Source organism: Erithacus rubecula, assembly GCF_903797595.1.
Source record: "Erithacus rubecula genome assembly, chromosome: 12".
NCBI classification, from domain to species: Eukaryota; Metazoa; Chordata; class Aves; order Passeriformes; family Muscicapidae; genus Erithacus; species Erithacus rubecula.
Genome location: NC_136664.1, coordinates 6,108,198 through 6,131,239, shown reverse-complemented (window position 1 = coordinate 6,131,239; position 23,042 = coordinate 6,108,198). Strand labels below are relative to the sequence as shown.

Genomic DNA, 23,042 nt, shown 5'->3' with positions numbered 1-23,042 from the left:
AAGGGATTAAGGAGCTGCAAATGCCCTGGGAACAACAAGGAAAAGCTGCCAGTGCTGTGCAGCAGAGGCATTTCCACCCATGTTTTGACACTCCCAAAGCAGCCCAGGGTTCAAACTGAGCTCAAACAATCCTGCAGAAAGCCCCCTGAGGCTGCAGCGAGCCCCTCTTGTCAGCCAGGGCTCCTCCTCCCTCTACATGAGCTGGTGCAGCTCTAAAAACCTGTACCATATGATTGTCCTTGGCCTGGGAAAGAAAGTGGCGGGCAAAGGCTGTTCCTCTGCCAAATCTGAACAAGAAATGGGCAGAAACATTTGTGGGTCCCTACAAAACTAGCTGCTGAAAGAAATAGGAATAGGCAGCCAGGATTTGCCTTTATTGACATGAAAGAGTCGGCAGCCTTATGCACCCTGCTGCACTGCAGGCACCCAGCGGTGCCACCACCTGCTGTGGCTGTTTCTTTTGCCAGCCAGCAAAGTCCCATTTCTAAGAGCAAGAAGGGCACAGACCATGGCTTTGTTTGGAGCAGGGAGCACTGTGGCTTTTCCTTCCCCCCAGCAGCTGATCAAACCTTCACATTACCCATCCCTCACATCATCACTCCCCATGGACCAGCACAGCTCATCCTCCAACTCTGTTCTGGATCACCAAACCCCCCAGTGATGGGCAGAGGTGGCCCTGCAAACATCCCAGCCGTGTCCCTCGCCTCCATCGCTGCCACTTACCCCTGCAGGCTCACCTCTGCCTCCCTGGGAAGCCACTCCTGGCATGCATGGGCTCCCTTGGCCACTGCAGCTCGCCACTGACCCCCCCAAACCCACCTCAATCCGCTCAGGGCTCCGCGAGGATTAGCCCTGTGCTGCCTGCAAATGGGATTACTGGCATCCAGCTGTCCTGAGTGCCCAGCCTTCCAGCAGCCAGCCTGGTGCAGGGTGCCACAAAAAAACCAACAAAAAAAAAACCAAAAACAAACAAAAAAACCCCAAACCAAATAAAAACAACCCAAAATCAAGCAGGTTTGAGCAGCCTCAAAATCCCTGGAGCCACCAAAGCTGCCGCAGGCACTCACCAGCAGTGCTGTGGGGAAGGCAGTCGTCTCACCCATGTGCAGGTGGGTGCAGGGATGTGCAGAGGAGCAGCACAGGAGCTGCTGAAACCCCGTGGGGTGACACAAGGTGATGTGCTGAGGGTGCTCCACCCACAGCTCTGCCCCAGTTCCAGAGCAAGGAGAGCAAATCTGTGCTGGGTTGAGCTAAGCCTCCCCTTGCTGAGCCTGCCAATTGCTGCTTGATCCGTTTACCTTCAGCCCTGCACGACTTCCAGCCTTTCCCACTGCCCCTAATCTTGGCTGCAGTGACACCCTGGAATCCAGGTACCAGCACAGCTTCTCTGCTCCATGGCCAGCCTGTTTCTGTATGTCCAGAGCTCCCCAGAGCAGTGCTGGAGCTCCCTGACCTGGTTACTCCTTCCCTGGCTCCATGGGTGTCTCCATCCTGGTGGGCAACAAGTAGCCATCCTGCCTGGCCCCAGCACCTCTGCAGCAGGCTCCTCTCTTGCTATCACAGGATGAGGGATGAAAACAAACTCAGAAAAGCTTGAACAGTTGTATGTGGGGCTGGGAATCCCCAGAGCACAGCATGCAGCAGCTTCTGTCCCCTGAACAGCAGCTCCTTTCCGGCAGAAGACACTCCTGCCTGCTCCTGCCCTGAAGTTCTCAGGGAGGAGTTTTGGATCATTACAATTCCAGCAAGGGGCAAAACCACTCAGCATATTCTGCTTGTGTTTGCTTTTGGCCCCTGGGAGCCTGTTTGTACCCTGCATCTTCTGGTTACCAGGAAGAGGAACCATCAATTCTACTTCAAAAAAAGTTGAGGAAAAAGAAAGAAAACATGAAAAAAAGCCCTGAGCAGAGCCAGACAGAGCACAAAGAAGATGAGGAGGCAGTGCTTGGCACATGGCCTCTGCTCCAGAAATCTTACACACCCACAGGAAGGTATAAATAACTATAAATTTATTAGTAAAGCAAAACCATTTGACACTCACACAGAAGAGCGGGATGTGTTATTACAATATATATACACACATACATGGAGTATCATCTTAGAAACACATGGAGAGCAGTGTTAAAGGCACTGCAAGCCACACAAACCTCAGCAACCTTGGCTGCAACTTCCAACAGCCCTGGGAACTCTACCGGAGTCATGACCACAGGCTGGGAGGTGCCCAAGAATCTCACTGACCATGAAGTCCCTCAGATCCACGGCTTGGAGGCACTCAGAAACAAGCTCAGCTCCCACCTGTGGTCCTGCTCTCCCCACTGAACAACCCAGGCACACTGTGAGAGCAGCATCTTCACATCCAGAAAGTGGCAGAGGCAGCTGCCAGGTGCTGTGGAGGAAGCTGGGCAGCTGGGGAGAAGCTGGGTGCTCATTGGGGCTGGGGGGAGCTGCCAGCCCCAAACCTCACTGGCCTGTCCTATTGAGCCTCAGCATTTCACCTGCATGCACAGGAACCTTCCCACAGGTGAACTCACCACCCAATGGAGAAAGAGTCAAACTCTTAAGTATAACAAGAGGATTTTGCCTATTTTTAATGGCCAGGCTTCAGCTGCAGCCTGGACTTGATGGAAATACCCAAGGGAAGTGCAGAAAGGGCTCTCCTCCCTCCTCCCTGCAAGGGCAGGCTTGAGTGCCTAGAGATGGTCCCAAAACTGTGAGAGGATGCTTTCCCCTTTGTCCCCCAGTCCAGCACACAGACCCCAAGACCAGAGCGTGTACATCTTCCCACCCAGCTTGCAGAGATGGCACCTGCTCACCAGAGAGCTGGCATGGCCACCTGAGCATCCCATGGTCCCAGGGCTGTCCATGCCACATCTAACTCAGCTCAGCCACCTGCTTGATGCACACAGCTGCTCCACAGCACTAACTGTGCTGGGAAATAACTGTGCTGTCTGAGCCCACCCCAGTGTCATGATGTCCCCCCAGGAATGTCTGTCAGTCCTTCACTGACTTAATTTCCAGCCTTGGAGATGGAACTGGCTGCTCCCACCCCAGTCCCCATTTCCTACATCTCTGTTCTGGCTCTTGATCCTGGCTTGGATTCACTTGTTGGAGCACAGGCAGGATCTGGCTGAGCCGAGCTGCCAGGTCACAAGCACATGCCCAGCAAAATGGATGGCCTGCTGTGGGGAGGAACCAGAAACACCCACTGGATTCCAGCAAGATTCAGGTCCTAAACACCTGATCTCACTATCAGTGGTTTGATATTACCTGGATCCAGCCTCAGCCTGGGAAAGGAATTTGGGGCTGGGGGGAGAAGACAGAGGTGGAAACAAAGGAAGAGACTCCACAATCAGTATGGAAGAAGGAATGAAAAACAAACCAGTGCTTACAAATAAAGAACTGAACAAAGAAAAAAGAAGCTGAGAATGTCTTAAAGCATGAGCTGTGGAAGGGAAGGGGCTGAGTCAGCTAAAGGCATCCTGTAGGTAGATTCAGAAGAAGTGAAGATCAGTAAAAGCCCAGCTCATGGATTACCTTTTCCTGGACCCAGGCAGCCAGAGGAACAGCAGCCCTAGAGAGCAGGACTTATGTCCTGGACAACACCCACACAACCTCTGCCCAATCTAACCCTCCTCTCCACCTCAGCAGCATCCTACACTCGGACTGCCTGCCAAGGAGAACCACCCTTCAGGAGGGACCACCCACACAGCATCCTCAGTGTCTGACAGCCAGGTCTGCAACTGGCTCGAGCACTTGCCATAGGGCTGATGGCACACCAGCTCCAGCACAGCAACTCTCCTAGGTGCTGCAGGGCAGTGAGGAATGCAAGAGGCCAAGCAGAGGCAGGAGCTTGAAAGTTGCTTGAAGTAAACACCAGAAGTGAAGTGCAACAGGTATAGAGACATGGTTTACTCCCCAAGCAGTTGGCTTTGGCCCCAACTGCTCTTTGGTTTGAAAAGGAAACACCAGCAGTCAGCAGAGAGCCCTGCAGTGGGATGCCCCAGGGACACCAGCTCCCAGGCCAGCCCCTGCTTCCCCATGCAGCACAGTGCTCCTGACACTCCTGTGCCCCTTGATGCTTCCACCACCTCCACCTCACTGGACAAAACACCACCTAAAGGCACAGCAACAGAGATGGATCTGCTTCCCTACCCCTGCAGGCAACACTGCTGCTTCCAACTAAACAATGCTCCTATAAAAACATACCCAAAGCTCTCCGTGGCCACTCAGTGCCCACCCTGCACAGGTCCTCCACCCACAAGCTCCAGCTGCATGTTCTCCATGGGCTTCTACAGCATTTGGGCTGTTCCAGGGCAGCAAATGAAACAAGAGACTGAGTCACCATGGCCTCACAGCCAATCCTAATAATGATGTTCTAATTCTGCACCATGATGTTTTTGAACCTGGAGGCACCTTTTCAGCAGCTGATGACCTGGACCTGGGCTCAGCCCTGCCAAGCTCCCCACAGCATCCCCTCTCTCCCTGGCATGGGGTCCCCTGCACACAGCCCTGATGAGTCCCTCTGCTCAGAGCACTGCTTGGCTATTGCCATATCCTAGGCAGAGCCATAGCTACTCACTGGGATATCCAGGGCTTCCCAGGTGCTCAGCACAAGGGAAACACCCCCAACAGTCCCTCTGTCCAGCTGTACCAAGGGGGCAGGATCTGGCAGCTCCTCATAGTGTGGAGCTGTGTCTGGGGCTCACCATCCTCCTCTGCTCCAAGTGCCAGGCAGTCAGCCAGGCAGCTCCTCCAGGCTCCTGGGGAGAGAAGGGAGCAGGGCAGAACCAGCTGATGATTTCTCCAAACCCTTCTCCAGCCAGCAGTGCCCCAGAAAGAAAGAGCAGAGCCACAAAGCCCATGGAGACTGAGTCCATCTCACACCCTCCTCCTAGCAAAGATGAGCCTCTCTGCAAGCTCTAAGCCCTGGGCACTGATCCTGGCTGCCAGTGCTGTGCCCAAGTGCTCAGGGTGAGCACTGAACCGTTGGCAGTTGTGCTGGGCAAGATCAGAAGAACCATGGCCCAAGGCAGGAACAGAGCAAGGGTTCAGGTGGGTGCCACAGTCCTCATCTGGTCCCACACTTGCAGCCTCCATCACCACCAAGCCCTTCTGTAAAGACAGGGTTAGCCTTCCTTTGTTTGGACTCTCTTTTACTCCTACAGTAAAGCATACACTGAACTTACTACATATTAAACAGCAAAAAACAGCTACCTAGAACTAAAGAGCTCTTTAAAAATCCAAGTTACCACATCTCCTTTTTTTTTAAAGATCCAATATGACATCAAGTTAAACTATACAGTATTTTTAATGAATTTTAACAAACTGCTTAAAAAAAAGGCAAAACAAAAAAAGAGGAAAAAGAAACACAGATGGAAAACTTGGTAGGAAGTTCTACATCTTTGAGGCAGCACAAAGTAAGATAACCATCATGGGTCCCTCTTCCTTGGGCAGCAGAGAGCACAGTTTGTTTTCATCTCCTTAACGTTGCACATAATGAAGTCTCAGCCCCAGGGTCTACCCTGTCACTGCACTGTCCCAGCCCCTGAAAATGCACCCTGCTCCCCCTCACCATGCTGGAAATGGAAAACCAAAGCCTCTCTCCATCTTTTAGACAAGGGTCCCCCAGGAGAGATGCAGGCCCAGTCCAACCCTCTGCAAGGTCAATATGTCTACACATGCCATGGACAACAGTTATTAACCTCATCCTAATCACTTGTGGAGCACATGGGACTGGCTGCTGTTCACTACAACCTCACAAGAGCATCAGCCAACACCACAGCAGAGCTGAGGCTGGCAGGGACCTCTGAAGACCATCAGGTCTAACTCCTTGCTTGCACAGGGTCAGCTCCAGCAGGTTGTCCAGGATCACATCCAGTCAGGGACAGAGCATCTCCACAGATGGATATTTAACATCTTAATATCTCCAAAGATGGAGGGGAAGGCTGGGGGACAACCTAGTAGGCACATCTTCAACCTTCAAGGCATCAAACTGACATGTAATGGATCTCTTGGCCAGTAAATTCCTGCAGAGGAAAACACCTGAGGCTGCATCAACCTTGCTAGGGGAGATTTATTTTTAAGTGATGTTTACAAGAAGTGTGCAAAACCTGAAAAATACAGACGAGGTAAAGAAAGGGCAAAGGGGTGAAACGGGACTCCTCCAAGAGGGGAAAAAATAGACTTCTCCTTTACCCACTGCTAACTTTGCCCTCCTCATGGGGCCGAGCCTGCAGTCCAGAAAGGATTCTCCTGGCTCTCTCTGGTTCCTCCAGCAAATCAGACACCAAGCCCCTGCATGTGCTGTGGGTTACTGCTGGCCATGGCAACACCTCTGCAGTTGTAGGTTATTGTAGTGTTCATCTCACCCCTTAGTGTTGGAGCTGTAACAACCCTTTGCCTGACCCTGCTGGAGGTACCACTATCAGCCCAAGGGGTGCTCAAGGGGCTGGAGGCAAGGCTCAGCAGGAGGGCTAGCAGCTCTTCCCCTTGGGAAGCAGCTCTTGAATGCCAGGCTCTTGGTAGGGAGCAGGGTATGAATGCTGTAACAGAGCCATGGAACTGTTAGGGTTGGAAGGACCTTTAAAGATCATATAGTACAACCCCCCTGCTAAGTTAGGGTCACCTAAAGCAGGTTACACAGAAATATGTCCAGGTGGGTTTTGAATGTCTCCAGAGAGGGAGAATCCATGACTTCTCCCTGGGCAAACTGTCCCAGTGCTCCTGGTAACAGCACAGTGCTTCCTCCAGCTCCCTGTGCAGCTGGCAGGGACAGGGGGCAGGCAGGCTCACTCAGAACCCTTGCAGAGTGTGACAGGCAGCAACTGCAAAAGCAGCAATGCCAAAGTGCTTTTTGGAGCTGTGAAGCCCCATGGCTTTTCCCTTTCAACACTCTAGAAGGAGGAAGAGCAGGGGAGGTTGGGGCAGTCAATCAACACTAATAATTTGACATGGTGCCCTCAACTGAGCTTGGACTAAGCTGAGAGACCCCAGCAGCAGAAACTTGCTATCTCCATGCCAAGCAGCACACCCTGGGAGAAGGGAGGTCTGGCTCTGCCTTGCTCCTAAACCCTCCCCAGAAGGAGAGTCACCCAACCCTCCCTACCAACCCTGCCAGACAGGGAAGGGGAAAAAGGCTGCACGCAAAGAGCTGGTGCCTGCAACAGACAGCTGAGCTCCCAGGACTGGAACTGCAGGTACAGCATGAACTACAGTCCAGGGAACACCAGGCATCTACAAGAATAGTTTCCTCTCTCCATCTCCCTCCTTTTTTTTCCACCCCATGAGATGTTAACATTCTGTTGCTGCTTCAATACAGGTGGCACATCAATCACTGAGGCCAGAGGAAAGTTTACCTGCCCACAACGTGCCCCCCCCTTTCCCCCACACTCCCTGGAGGTCGCAACAACCGAGGCGAGGGGGGAGAAGGCCGAGGCTCAGGAGTGTCCCATGCAAGCTGACAGCCCCCGCGGGGCGGGCGGCTCACGGCAAGCAGGCAGCCACCTGGTAGGCACCCTCGGCCGTGTGCTGCACGCTGTGCTCCTGCAGCAGCCCCAGGTCCAGGAAGCGCTCCCCGCACCACATGCACTTGTACTGCTGCTCGCGGGCGTGCACGCTGTGGTGCTTGTTGAGGTGCTCGCGCTGCTTGAAGGCCTTCTCGCAGGAGGAGCACTTGTAGGGCTTCTCGCCCGTGTGCACGCGCCGGTGGCGCTGCAGGTCCGAGGCGTACTTGAACCGCTTTTCACAGTCGGGGCACTTGAGGGGCTTCTCGCGGGCCGGGTCGCAGCGGTGCTGCACGAACTCCGAGGAGGAGAAGAAACGTCTCTCGCAGAGCGTGCACTTGAGCGGCTTCTCGGCGCAGTGGGCCAGCTGGTGCTTCTGCAGAGCCGAGGCCCGCTTGTAGGACTTGTTGCACACCGCGCACTTGAAGGGCCGCTCGGCGTTCTGCACGCACTTGTGCCGCAGCAGTTCTGAGGACTGGTTGAAGCCTTTCTGGCACACGTTGCACTTGAAGAGGTTCTCTATGCCGTGCACGTGCTGGTGGTACACCAGGTGCGAGGGCTGCACGAAGCCCTTCTCGCACAGGTTGCACTTGAAGCGCTCCTCGGCCTTGTGCGTGCGGCGGTGGCGCATCAGCGCGTACTGCTGCTTGAAGCTCATCTGGCACAGGTCGCACTTGAAGGGCCGCTCCTCGCTGTGCGTGCGCTCGTGCTGCCGCAGGTCCGAGGGACGCTTGAAGGCCTTCTGGCACTCCCCGCAGCGGAAGGGCCGCTCCCCGCTGGGCGTGCAGGGGTGCTGCAGCAGCTCCGAGGACTCCTTGAAGTGCAGCTCGCAGACATTACATTTGAAGAGGTGCTCCCCCGAGTGCGCGTACATGTGGCGCACCAGGTGGGAGCGGTGCTTGAAGGTCTTCTCGCACACCGTGCACTTGTAGGGCCGCTCCGAGCTGTGCGTCCGTTTGTGGTGCACCAGGTGGGAGGACTGGCTGAAGCTCTTGTCGCACAGCGTGCACTTGTACGGCTTCTCACCCGTGTGGATGCGCTCGTGCCGGGACAGCTCCGAGAGGTGCTTGAAGGTTTTCTGACAGATGGAGCAGCTGTAGGGTTTCTCTGACGGGTCGAGAGGCTGTGAGTGCTCTACCTCGGGAGGCTTGTAGGTCTTCTCACAGATAGAGCACTTCATGGCATTGCCGTTGTGCACATTGTGGTGCTGCGCCAGCGAGGTCAGCAGGGAGAAGCCCATCTTGCAGACCCCGCACACAAAGGGCTTCTGCTCCACCTGGATGCACTGGTGTTCGAGGAGGTCGGTGGCCTGGTGGAAGATCTTCAGGCACTGGGTACACTGGAAAGAGCGGTCATGGCCTGGCAAGCACTGGTGCTCATGGGGGTTGGAGAGGTGAGCGAGGTCATGGCCGCACACACCGCATTTGTGGGATGGCTCTCCAGCCTGGATGGGGGCGTGCTGGTGGTGCTGCAGTCCGGGGTCCGGCTGGAGCAGGATGCCGTACACGGCACAGCCCAAGGGGTTGTCAGCAGTGCTGGGAGGGATGGAGTGCTCTGGGAGGGTGGCTGTCCCAGCGTGGTGCTGCTGCGGTGGTGGCGGCTGCTGTGGTTGCTGCTGTTGCTGCTGCCAGCTTTCTGACATGCTTGGGAAAAAAAAATGGGATTTTAGCAGTGATAGCTTCAGTTTCCCGATTGAAAGCGTTCAAGTAAAAGCAAAACCAAAAGATTCTGAGATCCTGATCCCCTGTAACTGATCCCCTGAAGTTGAGACCAGAAAATCCAGCCCACAGCCAGGATCCTAGGAAGAAAAGAGGTGAAGAGACTCCAGAGCCTCCTCCTTAGACCAGCACAAGTTCTTTATGCACTGATTTGGTCTGGCTTTTCCTTCTTTTAGACAAAAGAACAGGAGGCAGAGGCAAGTGCCTTGAAGACAAGCAGAGGCCCTTCTTCGTGCTGGCTGTGATGTGCTCACACTTGGGAAGGGCGCAGGAAGCAACTCAGGGAGCAGCTCTCTGCAAAAAAGAAGACAGCTCATGTCAGATCTAGAAAAAATGGGGGCAAATCTCTATCAGCTTCCCCCCATGGCTCTCTTTGAAAACTCTCCTGCATCCCTGCAAAGAAACTAGGAAGTCACTGTGGAACTGAAGCGCCATTGGCTGTTGTGCAAAGGGTCTGGGACAAGCAGTTCCCAGCCTGGAAAGAGCTGGGCTCTGCCTGGACACAGCCAGGCACGTTTGGGTGCTGTGCTCTCATGAGAGGCAGCACAACTGCCCAGGGCCCACTCAGCTCAGCCTTGAGTGGGTCACTGGATCTCCAGGACTGCTGTGGCACTGTCTGAGTGCACACAGGCTGTGCACAAAACACTGTTCTATCAAGAAGCTATTGGGTTAGATTTTACAGGTGTCAATGCAGATCCTAACATGATCCCACTCCAGCTGAAACAGCTCTGTAAAATGGAGCTCCTCCTGTAGCCTGGATATTGAGCCCATTACCCAAGGGATTTCCTCCTCTCTGGGCAGTACTTGTAGACTGGAAGAGCCAGAGAGCTCAGGAGAAGATCTGCCCTGAGTGTTATCCTATCCTCAGACAGAACACAGAAACCTCAGGGACCACTCTGTGAAGATAAAAGAAGAGCTAAAGCAGTGGCTCAGCTGAACCTCCTACCAAACCATGGAATAAAAGTACACCGAACCAAACAATCCAGGCCAGACCTGCAGCCTGGCCTTGCTACAGAGCATCATCAGGCTTATTCTCACTGAAAAGTTCCAGTCTTTCTAGAGATGTCCAATAAAACCTGGCACCAACTTAGAGAAAAATAACATCCACCAGTGAGCAGCAGACAGCAGCAGTGTCAACACACCTCAAGAGAGAATAAGGTGCAAGCCCTGGTGAGCAGCAACACTCCTGGGCCTCAAGTCCCCAGCCCCATAAGAGCATCCCCATCTCTGTGTCAAACCACCTGCCCCCATGGTAAGGAAATCCCTGGCCTGCCACAAGAATAATTTTTATGTCTAAAACTAAGCAAAAAAGACCACCAGAGAATCCCACTTCCTAGCATCCCCACTTCCACGGCACTCAGTTGAGACTGGGTTGAGCCCCACAGCTCATGTATTGCTGCACCCACCTCTGACTGTGGGGATACTTCATTATATTGTGCTCCAGCACAGTTTTGGGCAGTAAAGCCCCCAAAGGCACCATGGCAGCCCTGCCGGCAGGCAGGATAACCTCCTTCTCCTACAGAGCTCACCTTGACCAAACTCGAGGGCTCGCAGTGACGGTCCTGCACCGAGCTCGGCGGGACACCAAACTTCAGCCCAGCCCGGGCGCCGCCTTCCCCCGCACACCGTGGCAGGATGAACCCACCGGCCACGCACCCCGGCCTTACGGGCAGGGAAGATCGCGCCCCTCACAGGGAAGAGCGATACCAACCTTGGCTTACCGAGGGCTCAGCGCGGGGACCCGCGTCGGCGCCAGCTCCAGCCTAACTCATCCCTCCGTGGGAGGTGGGAAGCGACAACCATTTAGGGAGCGCGGTCGGGAGCGCAGAGGTACTTTCAAACTGGCTCGGCGGCCTGCTCGGCATGGCCCGTCCCGCTCCCGCCGGGCCCGGGCCGCCTCAGGGCCGCGGGGCGCGGGGGCGGCCGGGGAGCTCGCAGGCCACCAGCAGCCGCCGCCGCCGCAGCCCGCGGCCAGGCCCGGCCCGCCGCCCGCCGCTCCCCATCGGGCGGCCCCGCCGGCAGCGCGGGGACGGCGCCCCGAGGCCTTCGCCGCCGCCGCGCCGGGAGGGCCCGCGGCGGGGGCGGGTGCAGGGGGTCGCTGCCCGCCCGGGGCCGCCCCCGCCCCGGCGAGGCGCACACAAAGGGTGGCGGCGGCGGCCGGGCCGCTCACCTGCGGCGAGAGGAGGCCTCGCCGGCGGCAGGGCCGCGGCCTGCGCGCTGCGGCCGAGCCCCGCGCTGGCGTGGAGGCGGGAGCCGGGAGGGAGGGAAGGGAGCGAGCGGCGGGCGGGCGCGCGCGCAGCGGAGGGAGCGGAGCGGGCCGGGCCGGGGCGGCCGCGGCGGCGGCGGCGGCGGAGGAGGCGGGGCGGGCGCGGCCGGTGCTGCCCCCTGCCGGGCCGCGCCGGCAACTGCGCGGCCGCCGCCACCGGGGAGCGCGCTGTCCCGGCGGTGCCGCGGCCATGAGCGCCTCGCTGGTGGGGTACAGCAGCTCCGAGGAGGAGCAGGAGCAGCAGGAGGAAGGGGGCAGCCGGGACGGCGGCGCGCAGGGGCCCCGTGAAGCCAGGTGGGTGCGGTGTGCGGTAGGGTGGTGGCGGCAGGAGCGCGCGGGAGGCGGCGGGAGCGCGCGGCCTTCCTCCTCCTCCTCGTTCTCACCCCGCTCCGGTCCCGCAGCTCCGGCCGCCCCCGCCTGCCCGCGCCCGCCGGCCTGCCGGGAGACCCGGACCCGGAGGAGGCCGTGAGCGATGACAGCTCCCGGCACGGCGGCCGCGTGCGCGGCTTCCCCCACGAGCGGGGCAACTGGGCCACGCACGTCTACCTGCCCTGTAGGTACCGGCACCGGCACCGGGACCGGGGTGGGCCGGGGGGCTGGCGGGACGGAACTCGGCCGCTGCGCTCCAGGGTGCCACCGGTGCCGGCGGGGATGCGCGGCCAGCGCTTCGCTGACGGCGCTGCCCCGCAGACGCTGCCCAGGAGGAATTCCTGGAGCTGCTGGAGCTGCTGGTGTCCCGCGCCCGCACCTACGTGCCGTCGCTGGCTGCCATGGAGGAGTTCCACCTGAGCCTCTCGCAGTGCGTGGTGCTGCGCTACCACTGGATAGAGCCCTTCGTTCGCTGCCTCAGGGAGCGCCTGGCCGCCTTCCACAGGTGGGTTTGGCAGAGCCTCGGGAGAGCGCTCCTCACACCCCTCCTCTGCCCTCGGGAGCCGTGTTTCACCAGCATCCACGCCCTAAGGTGTCCCTGGCAGCTGGTCCTGGCAGAACATTAAAGCCCTGAGGATTTTTTCTCACTGCCTCAGGATCTGGCACCAGACACGTCAGGTTCTGGCTTTCCAGGATCAGGCAGAGCTGTGCCATTCCCTAAACTATGAATGGTTTTGTAGCTTACATCTGGCTCAGGCACCAGCTGAGCATCAGCTCCTTCAGGGCTTCTGTCACTGTCCAGGCTTTGGAGGGCTGGAAACGGGAGGGAAATTAATTAATTTGAGCCCCCAAAGGTTCTGGTTGCACCAATTCAGTCTAATTGCAGCATACATTTGTCTATATCTTTCCATGGTTTGCTAACAATCCTTGCCCCTTCTCATTTTCTCCTTTTTTTTTTTTTTTTTTTTTCTCCTGCAGCTGAAATAGGATATTTCTTATTTCAGGTTCTTCTGCGTGGCTGACCAAGTGAAGGTTTACACCAACCAGAACAAAACCAGGTGAGTGCAGCGTGCCTGCCCCAGGAGAAGTCTGAGCAAGGTGCTGGGGGGATGGGAAGTGGCACCCTGCCTGTCCCATGGTTGAACACAGTATGTGTTCACCTCTAGATCATCTCCAGACGTTTCACACCTTTCCCCAGCCATCTGTACAAATTTTTAGCTTTGGTGCTGATTCTCTGCAAGCCTTTGGTCTCATTAGCTGGTGTGAGCAGAGTGGGACCACCTCTTTTGGCACCAGTGCCAGTCGTGAAATTGTAGTGCAGGTCTTCCAAGAGCTGGAGAGAAAGAGCTGAGATGGTGCTAATTCTCCTGGATGTCAGCTCAGAAGCCTGATTCCAACAGAATACAATTAAGTTTTTTTGAATGCCAAAGCAAAGGTGATTAAAATTGTGAAAAGTTGCTGAATCTGGCAGGAAAAGCAGCCCAAGATAGTCATGGGTAGAAAAAAGTGGATATGGAATCTGGGTGACACTTGAATCTTCTGCTTCCCTCCTGGAGGGGGAGAAAATGATGACTCTTAATGACTCTAGAAAGTGTCATCCCGACGGTCCTGGAGGAGGTGCTGACCTATTTGTCACATATCTCCAGCTTGGTACTTCCCATTCCCTGCTTCCTCTCACACTGTAAAATCTCTCCAGCAACTTCCACTTTTTTAATGCAGCTATTGCATGGGTACAGCACTCTGCTGAAATTCCCATCCAGTGCATCCTTTGCCTGGAAAATTAATGTTCATGTCTCAAAAAATACTGGGTTAATCTAGCAAATCTACATGGTTTATCATGCACTCCTGCTTCTCCCTGTTACCACATCTTCTGTTTTTCTTCAGAATACAATCAGCATCCCTGGATGCTTAAACCTGGCATTCCTCAGATTTTCTTGTGTTAGAGAGCAGGGAACTTGCCTAGTAGGAATGCAGGGCTAAGTATTCTTATGGCTGTGCTTTCTGCAGCATGAAAGGGTGCTTGCTATCTCTCCTTGCCTTTCTTTAGGACCTTTATTGGCTTGGAGATCTCTGCTGGGCATTTCCAGCTGCTGGAGCTGGTCTCAGAGGTGGATGGTGTTCTAGAGGAATTTGACCTTCCCACATTCTACAAGGTGAGGTGTTTCCTGGTTATTCCTCTGCCAGTCTGGGCATGCTGGCTGGTTCCCTGTGAGATGTTCATTCAAATAAACAGGAGCCAGTTGCAGTGGCTGCCCTGCTGTGCTTGGAAGCAGGGTTGTCTTGGGATAGAATGGGCAGCGGGGGAACTGAAGACAATCCTAGTGTCTTTTTCTTGGGCATCAGTCCAGTCTTTTTGCTTAGTACTAGCTTTGGGAACAGATTTGGGATTTTGAAGGGCCTGACCCAAGTTTGTCTGTCTCCAGAGCCAAGTAGGGAGGGTTATTCAGAAATGACCCATGTACCTGCTCCAGGACCAGTTCTGAGAGATTCTCCCAGAGCTGCAGAGTTAAGCAGAGAGAGGCTGGGAACCAGGCAGCTTTGCCCACTGGTGTCCAGAAGGGCTGGGCTGAGAAGCCCAGCACTCCTCTTGCCTCCAGCACTGTCCATTTCAGCTCTGCAGCTGTTGAGATGGCAGAGGGGACTCGCAGCTTTGAGATCCTCCAGCCTTTGTGATCCCAGACAGGGCAGCAGCATCATGCCAGGTGTCCCACTGTGGCTCTGTGCACGGAGCAAAGCTCCTTTAGCCCTTGCATTCCTATCCCTGTTTTGTCTGCAGGACCCATCGTTCCACATCAGCTTGGCCTGGTGCGTCGGGGACCTGTCTGGCAGGCTGGAAGGGCAGTGCCTGCGGGAGCTCCAGGTGTGTCCCCATGTGCTGTGGAGAGCAGGGGGAGGGCAGAGCTGGAGTCCAGCCACATCTCTCTGCCAGGGGTGGAGAGTGGGAAATTCTCTTCATTGAGCAGGACAAACTTCACTAGGGGGAGCGTGACTTAAATGATCTTCCCGAGGGAAGTCAGAGGCTTCCAGCTGCAAATGGCTTAATTTGTGACTTGCTTCAGAGAGAGCGCTGCCAGCTCCATCCTCTGGCAGATCCCCCTCCTGGTACTGACTCCTGCCTCTGTTTTCCAGGACATTGTGGATGGGTTTGAGGAGTCAGCATTCCTGCTGCGTATCCAATGGGAGCAAATCCGCTGCAAGTCAGGGAACAAGTACTTCTCCTTCCCCCTGAGGTAGGGGCAGGTGGGGCTGTGCATTTTAGAGCCTTGAAGAGCCTGATGCTGGACCAAGGACTGTTGTCTGGCACAGCTCTGGCTGGTGTGGGCTGTCACGCAGCTCCATCCTCTTCTTGCCTGCTCAGCGTCTCTGTGGTGTTTGTGGCCTCAAGTCGGGCCACTTCCAGTTTGAGCTGCTGGCTGAAGAAAAGTGTGTTTATAGCAGATTTCATCCTCGCTCCTGGATGTGCTGCTGTCAGCACTGGTGGTTCCAGACATCCCACGGTCGCTAATTTTGCTGATTTTTTTTAAAAAAGGAAAAAAAAATATCTTCAAAAGCCATAGATGCCTTATGGGAAGGAGGAAGAAGGTAGCGTGGGAAGCTGCTACTAAAGGGAGAGTGTCTCACGCAGTGGGAAGTAGCACTGCCAGATTGTTGGGAAGCTCTGGGCATGTTTTGAGTAGCAAGAGGCAAGGACATGGAGCTGGATCCTCTTCCCTGAGTGTTTTCCTACTGTAAGCCATCTCGGACAAGCTTCTGAGTCATGCTGTGTCCCTCTCACGCTGCTGCTGCCTCTGTAGAGACATTTCAGTGTCTGATCCTTTTGCCAAGCAAGAGCTTGCTGCCAGGTGTGGGTGAGCCCTGGAATAGATTGTGTCAGTGTTTGCCTGGGCTGGGAGGGTGAGTCCCTCCCAGGCCACAGGTGAGTCAAGGGGTAGTGGCTCCTGCCCCAGCTCCACACTTTTTCCCTGTGTGATCAACACCCCAGGTCAATGATGACCCAGGGGGTCGCAGGCTGGACATTGTCCCTTGGGATGAACTCCTTTTTAATCTTTTTGTTACTGTGGATTGGGCAGCTACAATCTCTCAGGTAGTTGGAACAGGATGCTGATACGATATCCTGAATCTTTTATTCCATGTTTGTCCAGGACTTCTGAGCAGTAAAAATCTCTCTCCTCATGTCATAAAACCGTGTCTATGGTGTATTTCAGCTGTTTCCTTTTAGACACGCACAACTCCTGCAGGCTTCACGTGAGGCCACATCTGTAAGTGCTCCTGTGAGCTCCGTGCTGCCTGTCCTGGCACATAGAGTGGCTTTGTCTGTGTCTGTGGGAGCATCTCCATCAGGGTTTGTGTCCCTGGGAGCATCACAGCCGGTTCCTGCTGCCAGCAGCCTTTTGAAGTCCTTAACAAAAAATCTATTAAATCTTTAGCCAGTTAGTTTCCGCGATGGGGATCGGCAAGATAAGTTTCTTTTGGGGGAAAGAAAAACAAACAAAGGCAGAGATATATTTAGCCTCTGGGGACTTCAGTGAAACCGGTTTCTCCCGAGTTAATGCTCAACCGCCGGGCCTGGCACAGCACCCAGTTGTGTAACATTGGGTGTCAGAAACCCCCGGGACAGGGGACGGTGCCTGTGGGGGCAAAGTCGGGGCCGGGCAGGGCGGGGATGGCGGCAGGGCCCGGCGGGGCGGGGACGGCCCGGGGGGTTTCTGCCCGCGGCTGCACCGCACACACACGTGCGGGGCCCCGGCCCCGCCTAAGCCCGGGCCCGCCTGGGCCCGGCCCCGCCCGAGATCGTCCTGGCCCCGCCCGAACCCGCTCACACCGCCTGAGCCCGGCCCCGCCTGAGCCCGGCCCCGCCTGAGCCCGGCCCCGCCTGAGCCCGGCCCCGCCTGAGCCCGGCCCCGCCTGAGCCCGCTCCCACCGCCTGAGCCCGGCCCCGCCTCAGCCCGGCCCCGCCCCGCCCGCTCCCACTGCTCCCCGCCGCCGCTGCCGCCGCTGCCGCCGCGCCCGCCTTCCGCCAGCGCTCCGGTGCTCCCGGCGGCGGGCAGAGCGCGGCAGGGCAGCCGAACGGAGCCGGGCCCCGCCGCGCCGCGCCGGCCGCCCATGTGCCGCGCGCCGCCGTCCTGACCTCGCGCACAAAAGGCGGGCCGGGAAGAGACGGGCCGCGCCTGGCAGCGCCGCCCATGCACCGTGCGCAGCCCCCCGCGGCCGCTCGGCGCCGGGCCATGAGGGCGGCGTAGCTCCGGCTCGGCCCGGCCCGGCCCGGCCCGGCGCGGCCGGGGGCAGCCGCGACCCGGCGGCGGCGCGGAATGGCAGCAGGGGGCGGCGCCCCCTGGCGGGCGGGCGGGCGCCTCCCGCCGCTCGTGGTGCTGCTGGTGCTGCTGGCGGCGGCGGCGGGCGAGGAGATCAACGCCGAGGTGAGCCACGGGCGGCCGGGGCTCGGGGCTCGGGGCTCGGGCACCGCGCCTGCCGGCCCGCCGCACGCCGGCCGGGGCAGGTGCAGGCGGGGCGGGGAACGGGGGGGTCCGGGTTGCCCCCGGGGGTGGCGTGCAGCGGGTGTGGAGTGTAGGGAGAGAGCGCTTTGTGCCCGGCGGGAGGGGGTGAAAGGGCTTTTGATAAAGGCTCTGCTCCACCACCCTGCCGGGGGAAGGGAGTGGGGGTAGAAGAAATTAATAGGTTAAATTTTTTAGAAATTAAAATGTTAAGCCGCTTTTGAAAGATGAAAGTGATAGGAAAAGAATTGGTGTATGAAAAGGATTGAAGAACCTGGAGAAGACGACTTGGGAAAGGAAAAAGACTTGGAAGAGGAATGAGATTTGGAAAAAGAAAAGGACTTGGAAGAGGCATAAGACTTGGAAAAAGAATTGGAAGGAATTTAGAAAAAAAAGCTTTAAGGATTAAAAGGAAAACCCCTCTAATTTGGAAAATAAAAATGAAGAATAAGAGGGAGAAAAAAGTAACAAAAGACTAATAATAAAGATAAAAATAAAATGCAATTAAAGAAGACAAGAGGAGGCGGAGGCCGGGGGCAGGAAGGAAGAGCCCTGGCGCGCCCCAGCACCCTCCTGCCCCCCGCCCTGGGGCTGCAGCCCTGCAGGACAGAAGCCCCTTTGTGGTGCTGGCCGGGGTGGGGGTCCCAGCCTTCACATCCCTCAGCAGCTCCCAGAGGACGCCTCCAGAGGAGGATGGGGACAGGCAGCCTGCAGGCAGCCTGGCTCTCTGCCAGCTGCCTTGTCCCTGGAGTCAGGGCATCCGGCAGCAGCCCCCCGAGATCACGGATCCCCCACCTTTCGGGGCAGGGCAGGCACCCTGTGCCCTGCTGGCACCGCTGGCAGTGAAGGGACACAGGGCTGGGGGACAGTCAGGCAGGGGACAGATCCTTCCCTGCTGGGTGGTGGGGAGCTCCGTGGGGCTGCTCGGTGCCTGATGGCTCCGTGCCTCTCCCGGCGCAGGCATGGCTGCGGCTCTACGGGTACCTGCCGCAGCCCAGCCGCCGCATGTCCACCATGCGCTCGGCTCAGACCTTCTCCGCCGCGCTCGCTGAGATGCAGAAGTTCTACGGCATCACCGTCACCGGCGTCCTGGACGAGGAGACCAAGGCGTGAGTTTCTCCCTTGTCCCCTTGCTCGAGCAGATGGCAGCTCCACTCTCAGGCTCTGTGGTTTTCTCTGACAGCCCCAGGGCTCTGCCGGCACCTGGGTGCTGTCCCCCTTGGGAGCTGCTTCTGCCCTTTTGGGGGCTGCTCCTCTGCAGCCAGGATATTGTCTCTGCTGTCTGTGGCTGCTCTAACCCCTCAGGGACGTGGGCTGAGCCCTGGCCTGGTGTCCTCCTGATAGGTGGATGAAACGTCCCCGCTGTGGGGTCCCGGATCAGTTTGGAGCACGGATGAAGTCCAACATGCGTCGGAAGCGGTACGCGCTGACAGGGCGGCGCTGGAGCCAGAGCCACCTCACCTTCAGGTACCCAACACTGCCAGGGATGCCCTCCCCCCTGCCCAGGGAGAGCCACGGATCCCCTCAGGGAGCGAGTGCTGCTTCATTCCCTAATGAATTCTGTATCCCCAGCATCCAAAACTACACGGAGAAGCTGGGTCGGTACCACTCCCACGAGGCTGTCCGACGAGCTTTCCGGGTGTGGGAGCAAGCCACGCCGCTGGTTTTCCGGGAGGTGGCCTACGAGGACATCCGGCAGAAGAGGAAGAAGGAGGCTGACATCATGGTGCTCTTTGCCTCTGGATTCCATGGAGACAGCTCTCCCTTTGATGGCCTTGGGGGATTTTTGGCTCATGCCTATTTTCCTGGTCCTGGCATGGGGGGGGACACGCATTTTGACTTGGATGAGCCTTGGACGCTGGAGAATGCAGATGTGTCTGGTGAGTTGAGGGCCAAGGAGATGGTAAAGGTGACCAGAGGAGCCTGGTGGCCTTCTGGGCTGGAGCGGGGTAAGGGGGCAGGGGGCTGTGCTGGTGTGGACAGGAGTGGCAGGGAGAGCAGGTCCACCATGGGTGATGCAGACTGATCCCACTGGAGCACCCCTATTGCAGGATGCTGGGTCCAGGGGTCTACCTCATGTGTCATGTCCCCCTCTTGCTGATGGTGCTTCTCCATGCAGGGAACAACCTTTTCCTGGTGGCTGTGCATGAGCTGGGGCACTCGCTGGGCTTGGAGCACTCCAGCAACCCCAGCGCTATCATGGCCCCCTTCTACCAGTGGATGGACACGGAGAACTTCCAGCTGCCTGAGGATGACCTCAAGGGCATCCAGCAGCTCTACGGTGAGGAGCTGGTTGGGGGGTCATCCCAGAGCTGGGATTCTGGGCATGTGTGTGGGGAAACTGAGGTACAGGTGCTGCTGGTCTGAATCACCACATTCCTTCTCTCACCTGCCCGACACAGGTACCGCAGATGGGCACCCTCAGCCCACCAAGCCTTTGCCCACCGTGACACCCCGGAGACCTGGCAGGCCAGACCAGAGACCCCCTAAACCTCCCCCTCCGGGGAAACCAGAGCGACCACCCAAACCTGGCAGCCCAGACCGACCTGACCAGTATGGCCCTGACATCTGCGATGGGGACTTCGACACGGTGGCGGTGCTGCGTGGGGAGATGTTCGTATTCAAGGTACCTGCCAGGACCCACTCCTGCCCCTTCCTTGGGGATCTAGTGGGTCTGTGGTGGGAGGACCCCTTAGCAAGGTGACTGTGTCCCTGTGTCCTCCCCATCCTCTGCCAACACCCCGTTTCTTTCCAGGGCCGGTGGTTCTGGAGGGTGCGGCACAACCGGGTGCTGGACAATTACCCCATGCCCATCGGACACTTCTGGCGGGGCCTGCCTGGGGACATCGATGCTGCCTACGAGAGGCATGACGGGAGGTTCGTCTTCTTTAAAGGTGAGCAGGGAAGCTGGATGGGAGGGCTGAGGTGGAAGTGAGACCCCAGTGCCCCCACAGAGCTCCTGAGAGCTGGTTGGCATCATCCCATCCTGACCCACCTCCAGCCAGAGCTGCTGTGTGATCCCAAGAGTTTGGGGTGGCCACAGGCATCTACCACTATCCCTATCAATTTGTGCACCTGCCACAGCAGCTGGGCAGGACCTTCTCATCCCTTTTCTCCAACTCTTTCCCCTCTAGGTGACCGGTACTGGCTCTTCCGAGAAGCCAACCTGGAGCCTGGGTACCCACAGCCCCTGGTCACCTATGGGCAGGGCATCCCCTATGATAGCATTGACACAGCCGTCTGGTGGGAACCCACGGGACACACCTTCTTCTTCCAAGGGGACAGGTGAGTGTCTGTGGGGTTCTCCCTGCTCTGCTGTCTCCTGGCCCTGTCGGGGGAAATGTTGGGCAGTGGGGACTCCTGTGCTCCTCACCTGCTCCTCACCTTCCTCCCCAGATACTGGCGCTTTAATGAGGACACACGCTCGGTGGACCCTGGGTACCCAAAGCCCATCTCTGTCTGGGTGGGCATCCCTCCCTCGCCCAAGGGAGCCTTCCTCAGCCCAGATGCCTGTAAGTAGAGGAGAAGAGGGGTGGGTGGTGGTGGTGGGGGTCTTGGGGATGAGATACCCCTCTGTTAATCTGGCCACATGGGATGGGTTTGGGGAGAGTGTCTGGGAGTCAGCAGTGAATCCCTTTCTGAAGGGTTTCACCAGTCCTGCAGCAAAACCTGCTGTCTTGGGCATCTGCAGGGGTGCCTAGGTTCTAGAGTGTCCTGTGCCCACTGACTTACCCCTTGTCTCCATCTTCTCTCCTCTAGCCTCCACCTACTTCTACAGAGGCACAAAGTACTGGAAGTTTGACAATGAGCGTCTCAAGACAGAGCCAGGCTATCCCAAATCCATCCTACGGGACTTCATGGGTTGTCACACGGAGCTGGTCCCTGACCCCAATCCCCGCTGGCCCGATGTGGACCGACCCCCCTTCAACCCTGATGGGGATGGGGGGACTGAAGGCGAGGAGGAGGAAGAGGAAGATGAGGATTACAGCGAAGGAGACGGCCAGCCAGGCAGGGACGTGGACGTGGTGGTGCAGATCGATGAGTACACACGCACCATGAGCGTGGTCATGGTGCTGGTGCTGCTGGTGCTGCTGCTCTGCATCCTGGGCCTCATCTACGTCATCGTCCAGATGCAGAGGAAGGGCGCACCCCGAATGCTCCTGTACTGCAAGCGCTCCTTGCAGGAGTGGGTCTGACCCTGGCTCCCTCCCCCAACCGCCCCCACCACCATGGTGCTAAGATGGACCTGACACCCCCTCCCCTTGACCCTCACCACGGCCTCGGCCCCTCTACCCCATTGTTGCTTGATGGCTCCAGCCTCAGAAAAGGGGGGATGCCCAACCCCCCCAGCCCCTCCAGAGCAGCCGGGCTGGGACCGGGGATGGTCATGGGGGGGCTGGAGGGCATCCAGGCCCTGCCTGCTCCCCAGTGCCTGTGCGTCCCCCTAGCCGTGACCCTCAGGCTGCCACCCATCACGTGCCTGCATCCGCCATGGGTCCCTGCAGGGTCCCTTCCTCCTGTGTGAGCCCACTGCAGCTCGGGTGGTGAGTGGGCTGGCAGCTGCTCACGAGTGCTGCGGGCTGGCAGGTCTCAGCCACGGGCACCTGCAGCAGTGGGGAAAGGGAGGGCTGAGCTCGTGGCTGTGTTTCCTGTTGAACCATGGGGATACAGGGATGCGGTGCCTAAAGACAGTGTGAGTTGGGAGATGCCATCTCTGCCACCCTGCTGGGGCTCAGCTCAGTCCGGGCCCTACTGCTGCCACTGTGGGACAGAGCCCTGGGGCTCGTGGCCCAGTGGGCACAGCCGCCTTGTATGTCCATTAAACGGGTCGGGTGTGTGGAAAGCTGTGGTGCCATCGTCCTTCCTGCTGCTCGGATGCCCTGGGGGGGATTGGACAAATTCTGTGGTAATGGGCCTTGTCTGGAGGTCACCCTGCATGGCACCCCCAGGGGATGCAGGGAAGGGGGCAGCGTGGCCAGTGGTGTCCCTGCAGCAGTGCCTGCCCTGGGGCTGCCACTTTAGGGGGGTCAGCTAAAGCAGCCCCCCCACCCCCACCAGGGGACAGAGCAGCCTTTCAGCAGCTCCATGGCAGTGACAAGGGCCTCGCTGGGAACACAGGGTGCCTTGTTCTCCCCCAGCCAGCACTGCTCTTCAGCCCCGGGCAGCCGCCTCCCTTCCCCGTGCAGGGGCCGGCAGCAGCTGCGGGACCCTCCTGGAGCCACTTCACAGGGTGCTGCAGCTCCCTGTCCCCACGCAGCCCTGTCCAGTTTCCTGGGGGGAAGGGGTGGCCATATCCTGTCTCACCACTGCTGTCTCAGCAGAGGAAGGCAAGAGGAATCACGACTGCTGCAGAGATCAGGGAAATTATCACGGGAGTGGGAAAGATTAGACTTCAGGGGTAGGAAACTGGCTGTATCTGGGGAAAAATGTTGCTCATGTTGCAAAGCAAACCACAGAGGTAGTGGTGTCCCCGCCTCTGCTGGTGGTGTGATTATCATGGGGGTGGCAGCCAGAGCCAGGTTTGCTCTGCTGCAGGTGCAGCCTTGGGGTGGGTAGCAGAGGCCTGGCACAGTCGCTGCACTGGTGGGAAGGCTGGTTGGACTGTGCTGGACAAGGGGTTTGTGTGAACCTGACCCATCCCTGCGGGCATGACCCTGTGGAATTGGGGAGTGTCCCCATGTGGGAAATGACTCTA

General features: G+C 57.7%; 3 protein-coding genes across 3 annotated transcripts; 2 read left to right on the top strand and 1 right to left on the bottom strand.

Annotated features, from left to right (window-relative positions):
- Window positions 1-1,992: 1,992 nt before the first annotated feature.
- ZNF319 (zinc finger protein 319) lies at window positions 1,993-11,057 on the bottom strand. The gene is made up of 2 exons (XM_079316158.1): window positions 10,928-11,057; window positions 1,993-9,512 (listed from the first exon to the last, which is right to left on the bottom strand). The coding sequence occupies exon 2, from the start codon at window positions 9,142-9,144 to the stop codon at window positions 7,483-7,485; it is 1,662 nt and encodes a 553-aa protein (XP_079172284.1). The 5' UTR covers window positions 9,145-9,512; window positions 10,928-11,057; the 3' UTR covers window positions 1,993-7,482.
- USB1 (U6 snRNA biogenesis phosphodiesterase 1) lies at window positions 11,048-15,397 on the top strand. Its single transcript, XM_079316159.1, has 7 exons — window positions 11,048-11,780; window positions 11,888-12,039; window positions 12,177-12,360; window positions 12,860-12,913; window positions 13,903-14,008; window positions 14,632-14,715; window positions 14,985-15,397. The coding sequence occupies exons 1-7, from the start codon at window positions 11,677-11,679 to the stop codon at window positions 15,087-15,089; spliced, it is 789 nt and encodes a 262-aa protein (XP_079172285.1). The 5' UTR covers window positions 11,048-11,676; the 3' UTR covers window positions 15,090-15,397.
- Window positions 15,398-17,025: 1,628 nt separating this feature from the next.
- Window positions 17,026-22,190, top strand: MMP15 (matrix metallopeptidase 15). The gene is made up of 10 exons (XM_079316058.1): window positions 17,026-17,272; window positions 18,308-18,456; window positions 18,692-18,814; window positions 18,920-19,227; window positions 19,467-19,628; window positions 19,750-19,973; window positions 20,103-20,241; window positions 20,482-20,632; window positions 20,744-20,859; window positions 21,107-22,190. Exons 1-10 carry the CDS (start codon window positions 17,165-17,167, stop codon window positions 21,541-21,543), a joined length of 1,917 nt encoding a protein of 638 aa, XP_079172184.1. The 5' UTR covers window positions 17,026-17,164; the 3' UTR covers window positions 21,544-22,190.
- Window positions 22,191-23,042: the final 852 nt, after the last annotated feature.

Excerpts from the sequence above, each read along its gene's own strand:
- ZNF319 (XM_079316158.1), bottom strand. The coding sequence starts at position 9,144 with ATGTCAGAAAGCTGGCAGCAGCAACAGCAGCAACCACAGCAGCCGCCA.
- USB1 (XM_079316159.1), top strand. The coding sequence starts at position 11,677 with ATGAGCGCCTCGCTGGTGGGGTACAGCAGCTCCGAGGAGGAGCAGGAG. Across the intron at positions 12,361-12,859 it reads CGCCTGGCCGCCTTCCACAG|GTTCTTCTGCGTGGCTGACC; the intron begins GTGGGTTTGGCA and ends TTCTTATTTCAG. Across the intron at positions 14,716-14,984 it reads AGTGCCTGCGGGAGCTCCAG|GACATTGTGGATGGGTTTGA; the intron begins GTGTGTCCCCAT and ends TCTGTTTTCCAG.
- MMP15 (XM_079316058.1), top strand. The coding sequence starts at position 17,165 with ATGGCAGCAGGGGGCGGCGCCCCCTGGCGGGCGGGCGGGCGCCTCCCG. Across the intron at positions 18,457-18,691 it reads CTGGACGAGGAGACCAAGGC|GTGGATGAAACGTCCCCGCT; the intron begins GTGAGTTTCTCC and ends TCCTCCTGATAG. Across the intron at positions 20,242-20,481 it reads GAGGTTCGTCTTCTTTAAAG|GTGACCGGTACTGGCTCTTC; the intron begins GTGAGCAGGGAA and ends TTTCCCCTCTAG.